This window comes from Pteronotus mesoamericanus, unplaced genomic scaffold (genome assembly GCF_021234165.1).
Source record: "Pteronotus mesoamericanus isolate MK-2021 breed Mesoamerican mustached bat unplaced genomic scaffold, CSHL_Meso_final contig_78, whole genome shotgun sequence".
Taxonomy (NCBI): domain Eukaryota; kingdom Metazoa; phylum Chordata; class Mammalia; order Chiroptera; family Mormoopidae; genus Pteronotus; species Pteronotus mesoamericanus.
Window position 1 is genome coordinate 2693386 of NW_026555258.1, and position 22270 is coordinate 2715655.

Sequence of the window (22270 nt, forward strand, 5' to 3'; positions counted from 1 at the left end):
GCACTCCCGCTGGTGTTTGTCCTTCTTGATGTCTCACACTCGAATGTCTCTGTCCCTCAGCCCCAGTGATGCCTGGTCTGGATTCTCCCCTCTCCTCCCTGACACCCCGTCTTCAGTGTGGCTGCAGGCTGCAAAGGAGATAGTGCAAGCAAGGGCCCCTCTCCCCACTCCAAAAGCCCCCCACCCAGCACTCAGGCCTGCCGAACGCACGCATGTGTGCACCAAAGACACGACCACGATTCCAGGATTCAGGAGCCCACAGCGAGGCTGGGGCACCAGCTGAGTGCTGTCCTCTCGGATGAAGAAACTGAGGCTCAGAGAGGTTAAGCAACTTGTCCCAGGCCACCGAGCCAGGGAGGGGCTTAACTGGAATTCGTGGGAGGTGGATCTGACTTCAGGGCCTCTTGACCGTATATCAGCATGTTCACAAGTCCCACACCTACGTCACACGTGCTGCGCGAGAGCACGCATCCACACCAAGCGCGTAACCGCGGTGCCCACAGCCCCGCCACGCACACCACCCCCCTTCCCCAAAGGGCACAAACAGCCAGCTGGCTCGCGGAGGCGCCCGTGCGCGCGCGCACTCCGGTATCGCCGGCCCCGCCCCTGCGCGCCGCAGGCCCCGCCCCCGGGCTGACCTCAGCGAGCCGGGTGGCAGGGCCGGGCTGCGGGCACAGAGCGCAGGCAGCGCCGAGCCGCGCGGGCCTCCGCCGCCCCGGGTCCCGCGGCCCGGCCGGCCGCCCGCGCCGCTGCGATCCGTCCATGGTGCAGCGCATGTGGACCGAGGCGGCCGGGCCTGCGGGCGGCGCCGAGACGCTGTTTCCGGGCTCCCGGCGGAGCCGCAGCGTGTGGGACGCCGTGCGCCTGGAGGTGGGCGGCCCCGACAGCTGCCCGGTGGTGCTGCACAGCTTCACGCAGCTGGACCCTGATCTGCCGCGCCTGGAGGTGGGTGAGCCAGGGCGGCCCATAGAAGGCGGGGTGGGGTCTAGCGCCTTGATCGGTCTGGAACGAGGGCCCTTCTGCAGCAGTTCTCCCTCGTTGCTCTAACCCCCAGGCAGCAAGGTGGACGGGGCTGAGGGGCGGGGGGCGGCGGTGGCCCCTAGGACAGCCGGTCCAGCGGTTTAGGAACCAGACCCGGGCCTTCGTGCCCCTCTCTCCGTCCCGGTGCCTTCCCCGACTGGGCCCGGGAGTGCCAGCATCGTGCCCCTGCAGCCCAGGTAGACCTGTTTCCGCGGCTGTCACTGTCTGTTTACGTCTTCGCGGCAGCAGGGGCTGGGCCCCGTTCCACCTGTGCTGCCAGCCCCAGCTTGCATAGGCCGTGGCTTCGCAATCCGTGTAACGAACTGGTGCTTAGGGTAGCAAACTCCTGGAATCCTCAAAGGCGGTTGGGATCACAGTGGCCTTCCAGGTGTTCCACCTTCGGGGTCAGAGGTACATCTGATGTTCAGGGCTGCTGGCAGGGGGCGGGGTGGGGGGGTTGGGTGGAGAGGAAGCAGGCCTCCAACCTTCCAGACCCTGTGTCCAAGCAGGGAGGCTGGGGCGAGGCCCTCTCATGCCCGGAGGGGCGACTGCCTCCTTTCTGCCTGATTAGAAAACACCGCCACACGGTGTCCTGAATTGGTAAGGGTTGGGGAGGGTTCCGAGAAGGAGAGAGGTGCCTGTCACTGATGGGGGGCAGGGTAGCAGAGTGAGGACTGGGGCTCTTGTTTCTGGTGTGCTCTGGGCAGCGGGGCTCAGTGGATCATCGGGTCACGCAGGTGGCTGGCTGGCACCTTCCTCCTCCTGCCTGACCGTGCCCCTGAGCCCTGGAGCAGAGCGAGTGGACCCAGGGAGGAGCCCCTCGCTCTGCTCTTCCTGGGGGTGGGGCCTGGGCCTCTGCCAGCCCCGGGCTGAGGGGCTCAGCACGTCAAGGCTGAGCCCGGGCCTTCCAAGGGAAGTTCCTGAGCCCCCACCCTGGCTAGGGCCCCCTTGGTGTCCCACTCAAGGCCCCAGTGTGTTGTGACTGCCGGCAATTGGCGGCCTGGGTCCTGGGCCTCAGTGCGCCCCAGGACCTAGACAGGGCCTGGGCACGTGCCTACTTGCTCAAGGATAAAGTGTGTCTCCATGCCCAGCGGCGGGGGTGGGGGGAAACTCCAGGGGGGAGGTCCAGGCCTGGGAGACCCCTCCGCCCAAGCTTGGTGTGTTCTGGGGTCCTCAGCCACCCGAAGCTTTGGCTTCCACTGGCGACTGGAGCAGGACCCCGGGCAGGCCCGACACCAGCTCGGTGCTCATCTGACTTTCATTACATCTGGCAGCCAGTCCGGCTTTGTGTGCTGGGAGGGTCGGCCGCACGCTCTCAAGGGGCTAGGCAGGTTCCTGGCCAGGGTGGGGCTCCGCGCTCCGCCGGCCGCTTTCCTCCCTCCTTCTATCCCTGTGCATCCCTGAGGACCCCAGGGAGAGGCCGATCCGAGCCCTACCCTTGCCCCGGGTCGGCCCACTCTCTGCTGCCCCTCCCCCCTCCCTGCTCCCTCGCCCTCTCCCTCCCCCTCCCTCTCTCTCTCCCTCCTGCTGCTCCTGGGCTGGGGGGGGGGCGGGGGCTGAGCACTAGATCCAGGCCACGGTCACTGTTTAGAATCAAAGGGGAAGCTTCTGGCTGGGGCAGGAAAACCAGGGTCCTGGCAGAAGAGGAGGCCACTGCCGGAAACCAAACACAATGACCATTTACCATAGGCCGGTGGAGGGGGCGGGGAAGTCCCTGTCCCTCCTGCCAACAGCTCCCCCCACCCGCCATCCTGGGGCTGATTTCCTGGTCGCTGGAGTGTGCCAGAGCCCTGCTTGTGGTCCCTATCCTCTCTGGAAACCACCAGGCAGTTCCTGCCCTTCCTCCCTTGTCCCCCATTTCCCCACCAAGCCTCCGCCCAGGCCTTCCCTCTCTGGGCTGCCAGCTGTCCTCGCACATCTGGGCGTCCGCTTGCTCGCTGTCTTGAGCCTGAGCCAAGCCACCACTGACCCAGCTCGGACTGTGTGGTTCTGTGCTCTCGGGGGGGTCTCCTGGCCATTGCCCCCGCCTCGGGGCAGGCCTCAGCCGGGCCGGCAGACGCACGCGGGCACCGCCCCCGCGTTCCAGCGCAGGTGCTTCCCAGGGGCCCAGAGCCCCGAGAAGTGAGGTCCCTGATCGGAACGTACGCACAGCCAAGAAGGACGCAGCCAAGGCTTGAGCCTGGCTGTGTTCTCTATTGGGCGCCTACCGTGTGCGGGAGGCCAGAGGGATGGGGGAGGACCTTGGAGCTGCAGAGGCCACAGAATGACTGGGCGCCCAGGAGCCCTGGCCCAGTGAGGGGTAGGGGCGCTCGTAGCCCAGAGGAAGGCAAAGTGCCTTGGGCCAGAGCTCCCAGGAAGAAGCAGGCCTACAGCTGGACCCCCAGAGCTTTAGAATAAATAGCTCCCAGGAGTCAGAACTTTGTGGGAGGTGCTGTGTCGAGCACTTCCAGGGCTCGAGTCCTTTCGCCCTCAGGACTGTCAACAGCCCACTGAACAGGTGGCAGAACTGAGGCACTTGAGGTTCACTAGCTCACCCAGCCCCCCTGAGGCGGGGGCAGCGCGGGTGGGGCTCCGGCCCAGGCGGCGCCTGCAAGGCCTGAGCACAGCCTGAGGGTGGAACTAGCCGAGGGGGCTTCTCTGCTCTCCGGGTGGAGCTACACAGGGCTGCGCCCCGCCAGCCTCGCGCTGGCCTCCCCCGGCAGGTCTCACCGCGCTGTGCAGGTCTCTGGTTACAGCCCCGGGGCCTCTGACCCCGGAGGCCTGAGAGGCTTGGCCTCAGGTGTGTCTGTCCGTCTGTCTGCCTGCCTGCCATCTGCAGGGGCCTTGCAGAGCCTCCGGCGCCCCTCTTGCTTTGCTCCTCAGGGGCTGGAGAGGCGCGGGTGCCCGGCTGGCTGGTTCTGGCTGGGAGACGCCCGAGGCTTGAGTGCACTGGGCTGTCTCCCCAGAGGCTCGGGCAGGAAGGGCCCTGGAGCAGGGGCGGGAGGTGGGGAGGCCAGCCCTGGGAGACGCTGGGTCGCTCGTGGGCAGGGCCGGGGTCCCCCCCCCCCACCTGGACGTTGACGTATCCGGGCCTTATCTTCATTGGAGCTGACTAGCGCTGGCCCTTGGCGACCTTGGAGCGAACCAGTGGGGGCCGTTTAAGGGGGCTGCGCCAGGCCCCCCAGGGCTACGTAAACAAACAAGCTGTGGCCTGGCTCCCAGGGGCTGCTGGCTGGTCGCCCAGATGGCTCCCACGGCACGGCCCTGTGCTATGGCCACCCTGTCCCGGGCTCGGGCCTCCAGCCTCGGAAGCCCAGAAACGCCACGTTCCTGGACGCTCAGCTCCAGGGAAGCAACTCCGCCATCCGACGCTGAGTGTGGGGGTGGGGGGAGGGCTGTGGCTGGCGCATGGGGTGGGGGCGCCCAGCACGGGGGCTTGCATTTGGGGCATCTGGGTGCGGGTGTGGCTTTGGCGTTTTCCTCTCCTCTCCAGGGCAGTGCTGGCTGCCTGCATGGCCCGCTCTGCAGTCACCTAGGGCTGTGATGTCCTTTTGAACCAAGGGGCAGGGTCAGTGCGCTGGTCAGGAGCTTGGGCTCTGGGGCGCAGGGAGCGGCGCTGGAACGCCGGCGCGGCCCCGCACCCTGGGCCCGCCCTCAGAGCCGCACTCCCTCGTCCGTACCATGGACCGTGTGCCAGGTCCTCTACTTAGGGCTCTGGCGAGGACCAAGCGAGACAGGCGGCCTCACAGACGGTCCCTGTGGTGCCTGGCACAGCATCTGAGCCGGGCACACAGTGGCTGCCCCGGCTACGTTTCCTGACCGGGGTCCAGGGCGTGCCCGCGCCCTGGGCTCCTGGTCAGCAGGGCACTCCCCGGGTCTGGTCCTTGTAGCTGACCTCGGGGACCGTGGCAGTCCGGGACATGCCCTCTCAGTAGGGGGAGCTGGGCCGGGCCACCCCCAACTGGCCATGGGCCCCGAGGGGGGCCTTCCCATCACTGGTTTCTCGCCTGCATCTGTGTGACCAGGGGCTAGGCTCTGTCCTGAGGCTGTGACCATGGCAGCCACTTAGGGAGTGAGGCCTGGGTGCGGCCCCAGGGCACCTGAGAACACAGGCCAGGGTTCAAGTCCCTGCCTGAGCTGCCACTGCCTGGCCTCTGACCTGGACAGGTCCCCACCCGGCTCCTTCCCTGTCTGTCAGGCCAGGTATTGGGAGGATCAGACGTGACGCGTGTACTGATGTCCTGGCACCCAGGAAGTGCCACATGTGCTGGACACTGGCCTGCGGCGTTGCTGTTGGCTGCAGACCGTCAGCCAGCCTTGCCCTCCGGTCCCGAGGGACCAGGCCGCCCTCCTCCTCAGCGGTCCGCCAGCCACAGCTTGTTTGTTTATGTAGCTCGGCTCCGGCTGGTAGAGAAGGTTCTGTGGGGGGAGATGGGTCGGCCCCTTTGGGGCCTGGGCTCAGCTTCCAAACTCCAGTGTCTGGGGTCACAGGGCCTCCTGGTTGTCCTGAAAACCAGGCGTCTTGAGCGGTCCCCAGCCGGGGCTGCTTCTGTGGATTGCGGGGCCTGGGGGCCGGAGTACGGCCCACCCGCACCCAGGGCTCGTGTTCAGCGTCTTCACTCTCCCTGCCCCGACGCACGGTCTAGAGACGAACCAGGACGTGGACGTGCGAAGTCCTGGGTCTCTCCCTAGCCTGGTCGCCCCCCCGGCCTCAGCCTCCCGCCCCGTGTGCTGGGCGCGTGGCTTGGGGTTCAGACCGTCCCGGCGTCTGGGGAGCCTGAGGGCTGGGGAGCCCTTTCTACCCTGTCTCTCGTCGTCGGAGCTCCTGCATTTGAGCAAAACGCTAAAAAAGGCAGAAAGCGGCAGGGGTGACTCCATCCTGCGGAGTTTTAGAGTGACGTGTACCTCCACGCCCCCGCCCCGGGTTCCCCGAGCCGCTGGCAGGCCCCCCACCCCCGGTGTCCCGGGGGGCTTTTCACCGCCAGCCCCGGGGCTGTGCGTGTATAATCCCGTCCGCTGGGCGCTTCCGTGCGCCGGGCGCCGCTCTGGGCCGCGCGCGTTCTCTCTCCTGGCTGCCACCGTCGCCGGCCAATGCTCTTCTCCCCAGGTCGTGGGGGGCTCGCCGAGGTCGCGAGCCGAGGGGGCCGGCAGAGCTGGGGTCAGAGTCCTTCGTGAGAGACGCGACTCCAAGGGCGGAGGGCCCTGGAGAGGGGCGTCCTCTGCCTGGGGCTGAAGGGCGCTGGCAGGTGGCCGGCCAGGGTCTTTGGGTGCCCTGCGTGACTCGGTGGACCCACACAGCTGCCGGAGGGGTGACCTCATGCTCATGGAAGTGCTGTGGTTGGAGCTGCCCCCCCGCCCCCCACCCAAGGGCCAGGGCCTCTCCCGTGCCGCCAGGCGCCGGGGAGGGGTCTGCGGTGTCGGCCAGAGACCCCCTCCTTCGGCTGCAGCCCTCAGCGAGGTCTCCTCAGGCAGAGCCAGTCTCGGGGGGCGGGGGGACGTCCGTGGCCCTGTTGTCGCTGTTGCAGGAAAGGTGCGTCTGTGCCGGTGCAGAGGGCTGACCGATGGGCGGTGCTGCCGTCCCGTTGTCGGGCGGGGGGAGGGGGGAGGCCCCTCCCCGCCCCCGCTGCAGACCCCTCCTTCTATCTTAAGGGCACGGGGCGGGGGGGGGGCTTGGCCGGCAATCAGTTGGCGACACAGCATCCTGCTGGCTGCCCCCCTGAGAAGGCCGATCGGTGACACATTAAGATGCCACCCAGGCCATTTTTCCTCCTTGGCCCCAGGGCTCCAGCTGTCCCCTGAGGGACACCCTGGGTGCCTGTTCTGCTGGCTTCTGCTCACCAGGGCCAGGGGCACCTCCCCCCACTTGACCGAGGTGGAGGGAGGCTGGGCTGTGGCGCGGCACAGTTGCTGACCCTGGGGACATTGGGACATCAGGACATCAGGAGGGTGTCTGCCTTGGGTGGGACAGGAGGTGCTGTCCCCTGAGGGCAGAACATCCCTGTGACATTCTTTTCCCCTAACAGCCCAGTGCTGCCCTCAGGACGTGTGGTCACCAGGCCAGTCCCCTCCTCCCCCAAGGGCTCCCAGCGTCCTTGGGGACCTGGAGCTGCCCACCTGGTGGCCGCTCCTGGGCTCCAGGGCGGCCCGCTCTGCCCGCCGGGTGGCCCGGGGCGGCGGCGGCGCCAGCCCTTCCCTTCCTGCCCCGGGGGGTCCTGAGGCCAGTGCACGGCTGCTCTCCCTCTGTCCCTGGCGAGGCGGGGAGAGCGGGGGACCAACACCCACTCTGCCGCTGCGGCCCGGGACCCCGGGACCTCGCTGTAGAGCCTGCCCCGCTGTCGGCGCGTGGGAGATGGTGAGGTGGTGCCGGTGCTCAGACCCACTCTGACAGTCGCGGTCTGGGCTCCTGCCTGCCGCGGCGGCTGCGGGAGGGAGCCCTGGAGGACAGGGCCAACTTCGCTCCAGCCGGAGCAGCCCCCCATCTGTGTGCGGGGACAGGGACTCCCCCAGCCCAGCCTGCGTGGCTCAGCCTCCCGCCCTGCCCCCCAACCAACGGCGGGCAGAGGGGGCCCCTCCAGGGTGGGGGAAGGGCTTGGGGATCACATGACACCCAGGCAGGGCCAGCCAGCTGCTCGCAGCCCGCGGGGGCCAGGCCGCGGCTGCTGCAGAGCCACAGTTCAGACCTGAGGCCCTGGCCCCGCCCGAGGGGTGGCCTGGCCGGGGCGCGCTCTGTCCAGCAGGCCTGGATGGAGGCCCCTGGGAGCCAGGTGCGCTGTGGGCTCCCCGGGGGCCCCTGGCGGGCAGGTCCTGCCTTGGGCTTCCAGGCTGCCGCCAGGAACGTGGGCGCTCAGGACGCCCTGTGGCTCCCAGCTGGGCCAGATGTGACAGGAATCCCCAGGAGAGGGACAAGGCCTGGGGGAGGCAGGCTCTGGGACCTGTGAGGAGATGTGGGGGCGGCCAGGGCCATGTTGGGGGGCGTGGCAGGGCTAGCAGGCCCCGGAAGCCCCTTGTCCGTCACTGTCACCGGCCCCCTCTGAGGGGCTCCTCCGAGCAGGGAGGGTGCGTGAGGCGGGGAAGCAGGGGCTAGGGGGACAGTGTGCCCCTGTTTCTCCTTTTCTGCTTCGGGAGGAGGAATTTCTCCTCTGCGGGGGAAGGGCTGCCCTCCCCAGGCGTGGCCCGTTTGGGGGGTGTGGGTGGGAGGGGTGCTGCTGGGGCGGGGGGTGGCGCTCTGCTGTGGGTTCCCTGCAAACTCGAGAAACGGCAGGCGCCCTCCCGGGAGGAGGCCGCGGCACAGGGTCGGGAGCCCCGTGTGGTCGCAGGGGCTTTCCCGTTGGGGCGCGGCCCAGAGCGGGAGGGCGGCCTTGGGTCAGAGGAAGCAAACTTCCGGAGGATGGCTCCCGAGCCTCCAGCCGGCAGGAGCCAAGAGGCCCAGGCCCCCAGGCCCTGACCCCGGGGTGCTGACATCTCGGGGAACAATCCAGGAGCCAGCAGCTGGTTCTCTCCCGGGGCCCCTGCTCAGGTCGCGGGCTTCGGCCCGGGCTGTCCGTGGGGCCCAGCTCGGTCAGCACTTCTCACTGCCCCCCTGGTTGGGGCAGTGACCTGAGCGTGCATGGTCCCCGCTGCTGGCAGGGACGGTGCCGTCGACGGCCGTGTCCCCAGGAGCCCCTCCCGGAGCTCGCCGAGGTCAGCACCTTCACTCCCAGGCCCCCCACCGCCGCAGGCCCCCTCTCCCCTGGACAGGGCCAGCTGCGAGAGGGCCGGGGAGCCCAGCTCGGCCGTGATCAAGTGGCCTTGTACGGGCCTTGGTGGCGGCCCCCAGGCCAGCCTGCCCCATGGGACGGGGCCACTGTGTCCCAACACAAGGGCCTTTCCTTTCTGCCTGGGGTCCAGGTGACAGTCAGGTGACCCCCCTTCCTGGCCCAGGCAAAGTCCCGTGGCTTTGCAGGGGTTTGACGGAACCCCAGCCAGCAGCCCGCACGTCCGCACTGTCCCCTTTCCGCATGCACCCTGTTCCCCCTCACATGATGACAGACACGGAACTGGGAACTCCCCTGTTGCCCAAGAAGGCACAAGCTGTGAATGAGCAGAAAGGGAAGGAAGTGACCTCGGATGTGGCCTGGAGGATCCCCTCACCTGCCCCAGACCCGTGACGCTGACCCGTGACGCTGGGCTGGGAGGAGCTGCCACCCCGCGGGGTCAGCTGGGGGCTCGGGCAGACTGGGCAGAGGAGGGGTCGAGGCGCGGCTGCCATGTCCAGCGTGGCATCCCAGGTCTGCCCCTCCCCAGCCGCGGTGTACGACTTCGGACAGGCTCCTCCTCGTCTGTGAAATGACCGAGTAACCACACGTGTCTTGGGGGCGCCCTGGGCAGGAGCAAGTTGTCGGGGCACCGGAAGCCTGGCGGCCTCATCTTGCTCCCGGCCAGCTCACGGCTGGCAGGGTGGACGGGGAGGGCCCCGGGCAGCACCCACCACCCTGGTGTGAGTCCTGCCTGCGATCGGTCATCCTGTCGTGTTCTGAACTGGAGGTCTGTGGGGCCACCGATCTGGACCTCATCTGGGGATCAGAGGTGGCCCTGGGCACCCCTGCCGCGTCCACCAGGCAGGGCCCTGACCTCCCCGCCCGGCCACTGGCCGCTGTCTTCACAGAGCTCCACGCAGGAGATCGGCGAGGAGCTGGTCAACGGGGTCGTCTACTCCATCTCCCTGCGCAAGGTGCAGGCGCACCACGGCACCACCAAGGGCCAGCGCTGGCTCGGGGTGAGTGTGCGGGCGGGTGCCGCTGCCACCGCGGCCACGACAGGGCCCGGGCTCCACGTGCTGCCCTGGTGACTGCTCGGCCTGGGCCTGCTCCCAGCGCCTCCCTGCCGGTGGGCCCCCAGCCCTGCCTCTCAAGGGAACCGGGCTCGCCCCTCCCCACCCCCCCACCACCCCGCCCTGGGCGTGGCCGCGTGCCGTCTAGTTTCCAGGAACGTAGGAGAAAAGACGCTTTTATACTGTTTAGATTTCATGTCAGTGTAGGAGTATCTTTGCGTTTGGGCCCAGCTTTCTTGTTTTGACTGCGGCCCCCAGCTGTGCCCTGGAACTGTCGACCTGCCTGGCGGTCCCCGCCTCCCCCGAGCCCCAACATCCCTGCGATGGTGGTGCTTGGTCGGAAGGGCTGTTTTCACCCTAAAAAGGCGAGGACTGCGTCGTGGTTCCCTGTAACGCGCTCCTCGCGGGGCATGGCCCGTGCCCCCTCCGCCCCGCCCCGCCCCGCCCCCGTCAGAGCTGAGGCCTGATGTTCCAGAAGGGAGGCCAGCCACCACGGTGACGCAGCCCTCCAGGGCCCGGTGGCCTGGTTTCTCTCCGGGGCCATTTCCACAGAGCTGCCCTGGAGGTTCTGTGTGTCCTCCTGTGCCGCCCCTCCCACCCCTGATAAGCTGTTTGCTCTTCGCACGGATAATGAATGCTCTGGCTCTGGCGCAGGCGACCTGCAACAGTTAGTATTTTTTGTCACCCGCCCCCCCCCCACCTCAAACTTTACTTTTAACCCTCAAATTTTACTTTTTCTGCTGGGAGACTCCTGTCCCCCGCTCTTGGCAGACGTCGCGGAGCACGTGGGGGTTTGTCTGAGCTCCAGCCCCCACCTTGGTGGTCCCCGGGGCTGCCGCGGGCCACATGCCGCGCCTTTGTCCCTCCCCAGTGTGAGAACGAGTCGGCCCTGAGCCTGTACGAGACCTGCAAGGTGCGGACGGTGAAGGCGGGCACGCTGGAGAAGCTGGTGGAGCACCTGGTGCCAGCCTTCGAGGGCAGCGACCTTTCCTACGTCACCATCTTCCTGTGCACCTACCGGACCTTCACCACCACCCAGCAGGTCCTGGACCTGCTGTTCAAAAGGTGAGCGCCCCGCCCGCCGACCGCGGTGGGTCTCGGGGTTAGCAGTCCCCCTCTCTGAGCCTCGGCCTGCTCAGGTGGAAACTGGGTGCTGAGAGGGCCGACCGCCCGGGGTCGCCAGGATGGCGGGGAGAGGGGACTCCCTGGGGCTGCGCCGGTCTTTACATCCGGCGTTCCTCTCCCGCCCAAGCAGCCCTGCCTCAAGCCTCGCTTGCCCTGTGCCCCTGGGTAAACTGGTCTTCCCGTCTGAATGGAGGGCCCAGGTTCTATCTGGGGGGTCCCCTCCGTGACAGGTCAGGGCAGAGGCCCCGGGGGGCTGCCTGAGGGGCCCCAGACCCACTCAGATTATTTGAGGTGCCACGTGGGGTTCATTGATCCCACAGATGTATATGAAGCCCTCCCAGAAAAGTGCATATGCAGGCGCTTTTCTGGGCATGTGACAAAATTCCATGGGAAAAGCAGACCAGCCCCGGCTGGTGCTGCTCCATGGACTGAGCGGCAGCCTGCGAACCAAGGGGCCGCCAGTTCGATTCCCAGTCAGGGTGCAGGCCTGGGTTGCCGGCCAGCTCCCCAGCAGGGGGTGTGCAAGAGGCAACCACCCATGGATGTTCCCCTCTCCTTCTCCTTTCCTTCCCCTCGCTCTAAAAGTAAATAAATAAAATCTTTTTAAAAAGGAAAGCGGAAGTCCCTGCCCTCCGGGGCCTCCAGCCTCATGGGGGGGCTGCGGGAGGAGGGGGCTCCGCCTGTGACACCAGACGTCCTAGCAGGTACGGTAGATGTGACACCCCCACGGCCTCCTCTAGATACGGATGCATCCTCCCCTATCCCCACGAGGACGGCGGGCCGCAGGACCAGCTGAGGAAGTGAGTGCGCCTCCTGTCTCCACGGGGGGGGCGCCTGCGGGCCAAGGATGTGGGGTGTGGGGAGCTGCACCTCCCACACCTCTCGTGACCGCCGCCCCAGTTCCCCAGAGCAGTGTCAGAGGGAAGACAAAGCCCCCGCGTGACACAGAGAACAGGGCAGCACGAGCTGAGGCGGAGGCTCCACGAGGGCCCAGGAGGCTGGGCGGGACACTCTGCTTGCCCTGCTTCCCGCTCACCTCCTGGCAGCACCTACTGTGTGCCAGCCTGTGCTGTGCCAGGGCAGGCCCACCCCTCGCTGACAGGAGGGTGTCAGGCTTCCCTGGGGCAGGAGGGGGTCACACGATGGATGGAGGGCTCCCTCCCCCGAGCCCCTGCCCGCTCACCAGGCCTGCCCCTGCCTGGAGGACTCAGCGCAGGGGGCGGGGGGTACTAGCCTCTGGGAGGGCGGGCGCAGGCCGGGAGGGGGCCCCGGGAGGGCCATGTGGAGGGAGAGGCCGTGCCTCTGACTCTGTCGCCCTCCCCGCCGCTGCCCCCAGTGCCATCTCCTCCATCCTGGGCACCTGGCTGGACCAGTACTCGGAGGACTTCTGCCAGCCTCCGGACTTCCCCTGCCTCCGGCAGCTGGTGGCCTACGTGCAGCTCAACGTGCCCGGCTCCGATCTGGAGCGCCGCGCGCACCTCCTGCTGGCTCAGCTGGAGCAGGCGGAGCTCGGGGAGGCAGAGCTGGAGGGTGAGGAGGAGGGGACGGGGTGGGCGGGGGGTGCCGGCAGCGGGGCCAGGCCCGGGCATGCAGGGCAGGGGCGGCCCCCCGGAGGCTGGCATGGGCCAGGAGCAGAGATGGGCCTCAGGTCCCCCCGCCACGGTGGCCTGCAGGGGGAGGCGCCGTCCTGGGTGGAGGCTTCCCTACAAGGCACCGGGGTGATTTTTGTCTTGGGAAAGCAGGAGTGTCGCTGAACTTTTCTCCTCTTACAGCTCTGTCACCAGCCCCGGCGCCCGCTGCAGAGCTAGAACCAGCGCCAGCGCCCGCTCCAGCGCCCAGTCCCGTGCCGGCGCCGGCGCCCAGTCCCGTGCCGGCTTCAGGGCGAGAGCTGGTCCTGGCTCCCGAGCCAGAGCCGGCGCCGGCACCGGGCCCAGCCCCCACCCCAGAGCTGGAGGCGGCCCTGTCGCGGACTCTAGAGCTGGGGCCAGCGCTGGCACCGGAGCCTCCCTGGCCTTCGCCGGGGGCTACTGAGAACGGGCTGAGCGAGGAGAAGCCTCACCTCTTGGCGTTCCCTCCTGACTTGGTGGCAGAACAGTTTACCTTGATGGATGCAGTGAGTTCTCGTCCCCGCGGGCGGACAGGGAGGGAGGCCACACCTGCCTCTGGCATCTGCTGCCCAGCCCTGCTGCTCCCTGGTCCGGAGCCAATGTCCTGGCCCAAGTCCCAGCCCTAGCATTATAGGCCACATGACCCGGGGACACTTCTTAGCCCTGAGGTCTCCATTTCCCTGCAGACTGTGCAGCTGGGACCCCACCCGCACCCTGTCCCTCTGCAGATGAGGAGGAACAATAGACAGTGGGCTGGTGGGGGGGGGCGTTGCGTGGCCATTGAGCGGGGGAGGGGAGTCCCTGAGGTGCAGGCGGCTCTAGCGGTTACCCCTGCTCTGCCCAGGGGCCTCACCGGTCTTGGCACTTGCTAGGTACCTGATGAGTACCTGGCTGTGTGGCAGACACCAGGCCGGACCTCTAGTTGTTGGCCCACAGGGGACGGGCCTCTGGACAGGGATGGACAGGGGCGATGGGGCTCGAGGCGCCGCCTCGTCCCTGCAAGTGGAAGCCACTTCCTGGCACTTGGAGTTAGTGAGGATGGGCTGGTGACGCTGGCGACCTCCTTCCTGCCAGCGTCCTCTCCTGGCCTCTTGTGTGCTGGGCACCCACAGCGGGACAGGACACAAAGCCGAGACCCCCCGCGAGGCTCAGCCCCGCCCTCAGCTTCCAGAGCTCCCTCTGAGGCGAGGCCCCTCCCTGGGACCGCGGGTGCCGTGCGCGCTGAGCTGGGCGATGCTCATCTGCCCCCCACACCCCCCCAGGAGCTGTTCAAGAAGGTGGTGCCCTACCACTGCCTGGGCTCCATCTGGTCCCAACGCGACAAGAAGGGCAAGGAGCACCTGGCTCCCACCGTCCGTGCCACCGTCTCCCAGTTCAACAGTGTGGCCAACTGTGTCATCACCACCTGCCTCGGGGACCGCAGTGCCACGGCGCGGGACAGGGCCCGGGTGGTGGAGCACTGGATTGAGGTGGCCAGGGTACGCCTCGGGGGGCCTGGAGCCCCCCTTGCCGCCTTTGCCCACTCTCGGGCCCTCCTGTTTCAGGGACTCAGTGACCCCGACTTGCGCACACCCTCCCCCCAGCCTGGGTGCTCACCTCCTCCTCGCTTCCCTCCCGGGTTGGGCTCAGGCCCTTCTGCCCCCAGAGTGTCACCCGTGGGGCGCAGGCGCCCTCGGGGGCTCCGCCTCATCTGCTGAGGGGCTGGCGCTGGGGCGGGTGGGAGCTGCAGCTCCGCCTCACGACCCGCCCTTCCCTCGCCAGGAGTGCCGGGTCCTCAAGAACTTCTCCTCGCTCTACGCCATCCTCTCCGCTCTGCAGAGCAACTCCATCCACCGGCTGAAGAAGACGTGGGAAGAGGTTTCTAGGTGAGCAGGCCTGTCTGTAGGAGCCCCACGGTGCACCGGCTGCTCCCTCAGGGCTGGGCGCTGTCCCCACGGTGAGCGGCGACCTGGCGGGCCCATGGGTGTGTGGGGTCCCTAGACGTCCATTGGCCTTGGGCCGGCAGTTCTGTCTCAGGACTCAGTTTCCCTACCTGTCAGGTACTGAACTGAGCCATGTGAAATCAAACCTGGTCACATCCGCCAGTCGGGAGAAGTGGGGGCGGGCTCAGGTGAACCACCTGAGAGACGCCCCCGGCCCGGGCCCAGAGGGCCCTTCGGCCCGTTGGAGCCGCCTGCCCCGGCAGTTCAGGTGTTCGGGGGCTCCAGCCAAACGGGTTTGCACTGACAGCCCCGCCCCCACCACACCCCCAGGGACAGCCTGAGGGTCTTTCAGAAGCTGTCGGAGATCTTCTCCGATGAGAACAACTACTCACTCAGCCGAGAGTTGCTCATCAAGGTAAGGGGTGGGGTGAGCTTCTCGGGGGACGTGTCTTTGGAAACTTCCAGGCCTATCTTGCCTGGACTTCGGGGAGCAAGGGATCAGTCTGGTCCATGGTCAGGTGGGGCGGCTTGGGCGACAGTGGACCCCCGGAGAGGGGGGCCTGGGGTGTGGAGGCTTTTCTGGAAGGGGCGGGTGAGCTGGCAGGATCAGGCCTCCAGCTTCTGCGCTGTCCCCTCCCACTTGCACCCCGTGTCCTCCAGGCTGGCGGTGGCTGGCGTCGGGGACAGGGGGCGGGGCGGGCGTCCCTTCCTTCCTGACCCTGCCAGGGACGGAGCGCTGCAGGGGGTGCCCGGGAGCCAGGTCCCAAAGGGACTGTCCAGGCGTGGGTGCAAGTGACCGGACAGATCTGGGTGCCTGTGGGGCAAAGGGCGAGGAGAGAAAGCCTCGCTGACCTTGTCCTCTGCCCTGGCAGGAGGGGACCTCCAAGTTTGCCACCCTGGAGATGAACCCCAAGAGGGCCCAGAAGCGGCCAAAGGAGACGGTGAGCGTGCCCGAGGCCTGGGAGAGGCGGGTCTGGCCTCCCGAGTCCCCCCAGCTGCCAGCGAGCCTGACCTGCCCGGTTAGGCCTGGCCTCCTCTGAGCCCTGACGCGCGGGCGTCCCGGGGGGGCTGGATAGAGCTGCCAGGGTAAGGGCCTGGAAGCTGGCCTTGGGGGGTTAGGCGTGGGGTGGGCCAGAGACCACGTGGTCTTGGGGCTTTGCCAAATACCAGGCCTGGAAGGCGACTAGAGGGAGTTTGGGGTCCAGGGACATGAGGAGGGGGCTGGTGCCTAAAGGTCCCAGGCTACTCCCAGCGGGAGGCCTGGGGCGGGGCTGAGATTGGGAGGCGTCCGGGGAGCGGGCCCCGCTCACCGCCTCCCGCCCCATGTCACAGGGTGCCATCCAGGGCACCATCCCCTACCTGGGCACGTTCCTCACGGACCTGGTGATGCTGGACACCGCGATGAAGGACTACCTGTATGTGAGTGCGCTGGGGGCAGGGCGGGGTGGGGCGGGCCGGGGCCCCGGGCGCCCGGTGCCGGGAGGAGAGCGCACCTCGCCGAGCCCTGAGCTCCCCGCGTGGCATACCTCATCTCACGAGAGCCCCCAGCTCCTGTGTGTTGGGGCACCTCCCCCTCTTACCAGTGGGTGACCAGCTGGCCATCTGTCTGGCGAGGCTCAGAGCTGTGGCAGTTTGGACCCTGGCGGTGCCCATGGGCCAGAGAGGCCGGACCTCCAGGGTTTGCCACCCTGGAGATGAACCCCAAGGCCTTGCCCCAAGGCCTCAGTCTCTTCATCTGTCCTCCAGAGGGTTAGGGGAGAAGGCCCCCCAGCGCCCAGCTCCCAGGACCCGCCCAAGGTCCAAGCTTGTGGGCGTGCCCTGCCCCCTGGTGTGTGCTGTGGGTAGTGCAGCCTGAGGGGGGTGCCCAGTAGGCGTGGGCAAGGGGGCACTTTCTGATGGGCGCTGGCTTCTGCCTTCCAGGGGAGGCTGATCAACTTCGAGAAGCGGAGAAAGGTGAGTGGCCACAGCCCTCATGTTGGGGGTGGAAATCAGAGACGTTCCCCCATAGAACATTCTTGACTCTGTCCCCCTTCCTATTCTGTGGAGGGAGGGAATTGGACACGAAATAGGGGGAACCTCTCCCTGGCGAGGATGGGGGGCAGAACCAAGGACAGCTTCCTGGGGAGGGGCCGTGTGAACCCAGCTCCGAGAATCAGGTCCAGCCTGGGAGGGCGCAGGGGAGGGCAGGGGACCCAGCGACCGGGCCCAGCCTGCTCAGCCCCCGCCTTGGGCCATCGCCGTCCGCCCTTCCCTCTGGCCCCAGGAATTCGAAGTCATCGCCCAGATCAAGCTGCTGCAGTCGGCCTGCAACAACTACAGCATCGAGCCCGAGGAGCAGTTCGGGGCCTGGTTCCGCGCCACGGAGCGGCTCAGCGAGGCCGAGAGGTGGGGCTGGGGCGGGAGCCGGACGGTCGCGGGCGGGCGGTCCCTGCAGCCCGCTCCACGGCCTGTGGCCTGGGCTCGCGGTCCGCACTGGGCCCTGTTGCCTGGCGCGGGGGCTGCGTGCCCAGGCTCCAGCCTCTGGCAGCCACTGGGAAGGAGACCCCCGTGTGGCTCCTGGTGGCTCACAGCTGCCACTCTGTCCTGCAGCTACAACCTGTCCTGTGAGCTGGAGCCTCCATCCGAGTCGGCCAGCAACACCCTGAAGGCCAAGAAGAACACAGCCATTGTCAAACGCTGGAGCGAGTAGGTGGCCATGGGCCAGGGATTCCCGGGGGGCGCGCTGAGCCCTCAGCTCCTGCGCTGACCAGCCCGGTGACCAGGGGAGACCTCTCCCCTCTCAGGGCCTCCGTTTCCCCCTCTGAAACGGGGTGAGGCTGAATGATGTCAGACGGCTGGAGCGAAGGGGGTGCCGGTGACAGGCGGAGCACTCAGCTCGGTGCCTGGAGCCGAGGCTGGGGGAGGGGTGCCGGGAGCACGCGCCCCGTGGGAGGCCTTCCCCCAGTCACCCGGCCCTTTCTCCAGCCGCCAGGCCCCCAGCACGGAGCTGAGCACCAGCGGCAGCTCTCACTCCAAGTCCTGTGACCAACTCAGGTGTGGCCCCTACCTCAGCGGCGGGGACGTCGCCGATGCACTCAGCGTCCACTCGGCAGGCTCCTCCAGCTCCGACGTGGAGGAGGTCAACATGAGCTTCGTCCCCGAGTCCCCGGATGGCCAAGAAAAGAAGGTGCCCACCCCACGGCCTCCCGCAAACCTGCCCTCGCAGCCCCTCCCTCCCGGTCCGCCCGGCCCAGGGCTCCTGCTGACGGGGCCCTCCCCACAGTTCTGGGAGTCGGCCTCGCAGTCCTCCCCGGAGACTTCCGGCATCAGCTCGGCCTCCAGCAGCGCCTCATCCTCCTCGGCCTCCACCACGCCCGTGGCCGGCACCCGCGCCCACAAGCGCTCCGTCTCAGGGGTCAGCAGCTACAGCGCCTCGCTGCCGCTGTACAACCAGCAGGTGGGCGACTGCTGCATCATCCGCGTCAGCCTGGACGTGGACAACGGCAACATGTACAAGAGCATCCTGGTGAGTGGGGCGGGGGGGTGGCGGCGCCCCTGGGACCCCCACCTGCCCTGCCGGGCAGCCCGCGGGGATTGAGCGCCCTGGACCATCCCGCCCGCCCAGAGCAGCCTGCCAGTGGGTCCGGAAGGGCAGAAGGGAAGAGGCCAGGGCGCGATGGCCATCAGAGGAGGGCGTTAGATGGAGGGGCGCCAGGCAGTGTCCCAAGGCGGGGGTGTGCCAGGAGTTGGGGGACAGCAGGCCGGCCTGGGGGAAGGAGCAGAGGTTGGGGGCAAGGGGGTCATGGAGGTGTCGGGGGGAGGCAGGAGCCACTGGAGGGTGGGGCAGAGGAGGACGGTGGTGGCCGTGGCTTTCCCCTCCCAAGGGGAGGGGCTGGCGCTGGGACACGCAGGCAGGCGGGGGAGGAGGCAGTGCAGGCCGGTGGCTGTGGGGACGGCCAGCGGGGTCAGACACTGCACGTCGCTGATGGTCGAGATCGCTCCAGCGGGACTGATCCGTGGGGCAGGGGACTCTCTTCGTCCTCCAGAGCTGGGCTGCAGATGCGCGCTTGCTGCCCGCTCCCGCTGCCCAGCCGTGGCCCTGTGGCCCAGTGCCCTGTGTGGCCCTGTGTCCGGGGGCCGGCCCGGCGGGGCGCCCAGACGCACTGATGCCGTTGCTGCAGGGGCGGGCGGTGCCCCAGGTGGCACGCGAGGAGGTGGCAGGCTTGGAGGAGAAGGAGGAGTAGGAACAATTGCGAAAGACCCCTCATCACTGCAAGGAGGCCGCCCCGGGGGACAGGGGCAAGACCCCCACAGACCCAGCGGCTGTGGCGCTGAGCACCAGGCTGAGGCAGTTGCGTGGTCCCTGGCCACCGCACTCCACGGGTGCCCCTCCAGGACCCATGCCCTGATGGCCTGTCCCCCGCCCCAATCCAGGTGACCAGCCAAGATAAGGCCCCAGCCGTCATCCGCAAGGCCATGGACAAACACAACCTGGATGAGGACGAGCCGGAGCAGTACGAGCTGGTGCAGGTCATCTCCGCCGAGCGGAGTAAGCTGGGGCCAGGGCGGGGAGGCGGGGGGCTGCACCCCACCCTGGCCGTGGCCCTGGGACCCACGCCGGGGGGACGGGCAAGCTCGGAGCGCCCACCAGCCTGCTCTGGGGACGGCTCCCCTGGGCGGCCGGGCCTGTCACAGCCCTTCCCAGGCCGCGACCCCAGGCCAGAGCTGCAGCGAAGAGAAAGGGCTTCTCTCCCGGGGGCAAAGCAGCCTGGTGGCCGAGCCCACCGGTCACAGGGGCACTTTCTGGCCAGGACAGGAAATGTGTGCGTCCGGAGACTCGTAACTGCCAGGGACGAGAGGTCATGGGTGTTAAAACCCACGTGCGTAGGCCACCGTGTTCGTCCATTCAGGCTGCTGTGACAAAGCACCAGAGACTGGGGTGTAATTAAACAACAGGAAAGTGTCCCTCGCAGCCCCAGAGGCTGGCGTCCAGGATCAGGAGCCAGCAGTCGTGGAGGGCCCTCTTCGGGGTTGCAGACGGCCAACTTCTGGGGGTGTCCCACATCGAGGGGGGGGCTCTCTGGGGTCTCTGACAAGGGCGCTAATCCCATTCACAGGGGCCCCACCCACATGAACTCATCACCTCCCCAAAGCCCCGCCTCCTAGTCCCTTTACCCTGGGGCTTCAGGTTTCAGCAGGCATCCCGGGGGACACAGGCGTGCAGCCCATACGTAGCGGGAGGAGCGTGGGAGCGGCGCAGTGTTCTCAGCCGTGGGGAAGGTGGGGAGCTGTGGGCACAGGCTCGGAGCCGGGTGGCCAGGTCAGGACCTCCGGCCAGTTCCTTGAGCCCTGCCCTCCCCTCCCACGCCGGAAATGCAGGCGCCGTTGCATTTATAGAAACAGGCTGGGAGCAAGCAGGTTTGCAGGTGTGGGTACATGAGACACAGGGTTTATTCTTGTGTTGTTAATTATTGTAGCATTTCCCACATGAGCGGCTGTGAAGCCACTCTTGCCCCATCCTGTCAATGCTCGAGGTCATATGTGCGCCGCAAAGGTCAGCCGTGAACGTTGTCCCGGCTTCTCCTTTGCCCTGAGCGCGTCACCCGCCCCCTGCTCCCCGCCATGGCCCCTGACCGTTGGTAATGCCCCCACGGTCCCTCGAGGCTGGTTTCTAAGTCGTCTCACCCTCTTGCACCTTCTCGGTGAGCGGTGGCAAGGCCGGTGGGGCCCACGTTACGGAAAAGGAACACGGGGCCGCACAGCGGCAAGGGCCTCGCGCAAGGGCCGCAGGACAGAACGGGCGCGGGTTCCAGCCCGGCAGGGGCACAGCAGGCTCCAGGCCCGAGGGGACAGGTGGGGTGCGGGAGCCGAACGTGAGGCCCTGCAGGTGCCTCGTGCCTGGGCGGCGTGGAGGCCGGCCTGTCTCGGGGCCCCAGAGCTCTTGCCCTGAGCACAGTGGGCTTGGGGAGGCGGTCGGGGTCCATGGCACCTGTTCCTGCTTGACATCCCAAGCGCATACAGGCAGCGCTGGGCCAGCGCGGGTGACCCAGCACCAGCTGCAGCGTCGTTAGGTTTTGTCGTGCCTCCAGTCTCCTCGGGCCTGTGCCATTAAGGCGGGTCCTTGGTGGTCCTGGATTTAGGTTGGGGGTCTCGGTCTCTGGCCGAGGCCCGCCCTGGGGCTCTCGTCTGGTGGGGCATCCTGTGGGGTCTCATACTGACCATCCCGTTTCCCCTCCCCAACCAGAGCTGAAGATCCCTGACAACGCCAACGTGTTCTACGCCATGAACTCTACTGCCAACTATGACTTTGTCCTAAAGAAACGGACCTTCACCAAGGGGGCAAAGGTCAGGCACGGAGCCAGCTCTACCCTCCCCCGCATGAAGCAGAAGGGACTCAAGATCGCCAAGGGCATCTTCTAGCGGGTCCCTTGCGCTGGCCCAGCCACAGGCCCGCCCTTTCCAGGACCGGGCCGGCCAAGCAAGGAGCCACTCGCAGACGACAGTGACCCAGGCCAGGCCGGCGCCTCCGGCCCCGCGTGCCAGCCCGGGCCACCCCTGACTCCAGTTTCACCCGGGACCTCTCCTGCTGCCGGGATTGACGCCTGCCCACCGACAGGCTGACCCGGCCCCCCGTGGACCACTCGCCGCCTTAGGTGCCTTCCGCTCTCTGGAACCAGAGGACTCGCCGACTTTGCCCAGGAGCGCTGCCAAGGGGCATGGAGCCCTGCCCGCCAGCGGGCACGCCCTCGCTGCACCTCCCTCACGCCTCCCCGGGTGTGGGTCGCTGCCACCCGTGCCCACGGGCGCCCCGCGGCACCCGCCCGCCCGCTGGGTCCGACCACTGCAGTTCTCTCCACATAGCCACGGGCACCGGCCGTGCCGTTGACGGGGTCCCGGCCCCCCTGCCACCGCTCTAGCCTTCCTCCGGCTGCACCAAAGATTCCATCGTCAGGGCCAAGTGAGAGAGGGAGCCCCGCGCCCCACCCCGGCCCGCCCTCGGAGAGGGGAGGGGAGGGGAGGGAGACCCTCCTCACAGACCGCTCTTCACCCGGTGAGTGAGGACGGCCTCGGCCGAGCCCCATCGGCGTCATGTCTCACGACACTGCGGGTGCCACTCACTGCCGCACCCTGGGCTTCACGAGACCACATGGGACGGGGGTCCGTGGGAAAGGAGGATTTGGGGGGAGGGGAGGGGATCGAATATTTGTATAAAAGGCAAAAACCATGTTTACCAGTTGGGGAGGGGCAATATTTATTTGTTGTAAATAGAAAATGCTAGACTTGAATATTCTATTAAAATCCCGTTTCTACTATAGCCCGGGAGCAGTGCTTTCCTTTCACTTCCTGTGCTGATTTAAACGCCCTGCGGACGCTCGCAGTCCGTGTTCCGCTAAGAAGCCATGCAGGTGGTCGGCGTGTTCGCTGCTGGGGAGGCGAGAGGGGCAGCCGCCGGTCTCTGGCTCCGACGGACATGCCCAGTTCCACCGTCCACCGAGGGCGTGTTGACTTGAGTGTTGTTTTCTTGGGCAGTGAGCTGAGACAGGACCCTTAGGACCCCGAGGGTTAGAGGTCGAGGTGCCTTCACAGGGCACAGCGACCCCCTCTCAAATTTGGGTGTCTTTATTTTTTATTTATTTTTTTTAAGGTGTGATTTTTTTTTTTTTTAAGTTTTATTTCTTTATTTTTTTAGAGAGAAGGGAAGGGAGGGAGAAAGAGAAGGAGAGAACATCACTGTGTGGTTGTCTCTCAAACGCCCCTCCCTGGAGACCTAGCCTGCAACCTAGGCCTGTGCCCTGACTGGCAATCGAACCAGGGACCCTTTGGTTCGC

The 22270-nt window shown here is 67.3% G+C and overlaps 1 protein-coding gene across 3 annotated transcripts; it reads left to right on the plus strand.

Annotated features, from left to right (window-relative positions):
• Positions 1 to 681: 681 nt before the first annotated feature.
• Positions 682 to 21589, plus strand: RALGDS (ral guanine nucleotide dissociation stimulator). Of its 3 annotated transcripts, none has more exons than XM_054584173.1 (18): positions 682 to 945; positions 9644 to 9754; positions 10680 to 10873; positions 11638 to 11733; positions 12270 to 12463; positions 12706 to 13046; positions 13803 to 14018; positions 14302 to 14405; positions 14793 to 14877; positions 15335 to 15403; positions 15795 to 15881; positions 16383 to 16415; positions 16726 to 16847; positions 17052 to 17147; positions 17427 to 17628; positions 17725 to 17967; positions 18876 to 18990; positions 20686 to 21589. In XM_054584173.1, the coding sequence occupies exons 1-18, from the start codon at positions 763 to 765 to the stop codon at positions 20859 to 20861; spliced, it is 2667 nt and encodes an 888-aa protein (XP_054440148.1). In that variant the 5' UTR covers positions 682 to 762; the 3' UTR covers positions 20862 to 21589. The 3 variants fall into 3 exon arrangements, with proteins under 3 accessions (XP_054440148.1, XP_054440149.1, XP_054440150.1); XM_054584174.1 differs by having other exon boundaries at positions 11674 to 11733; XM_054584175.1 differs by lacking the exon at positions 9644 to 9754.
• Positions 21590 to 22270: the final 681 nt, after the last annotated feature.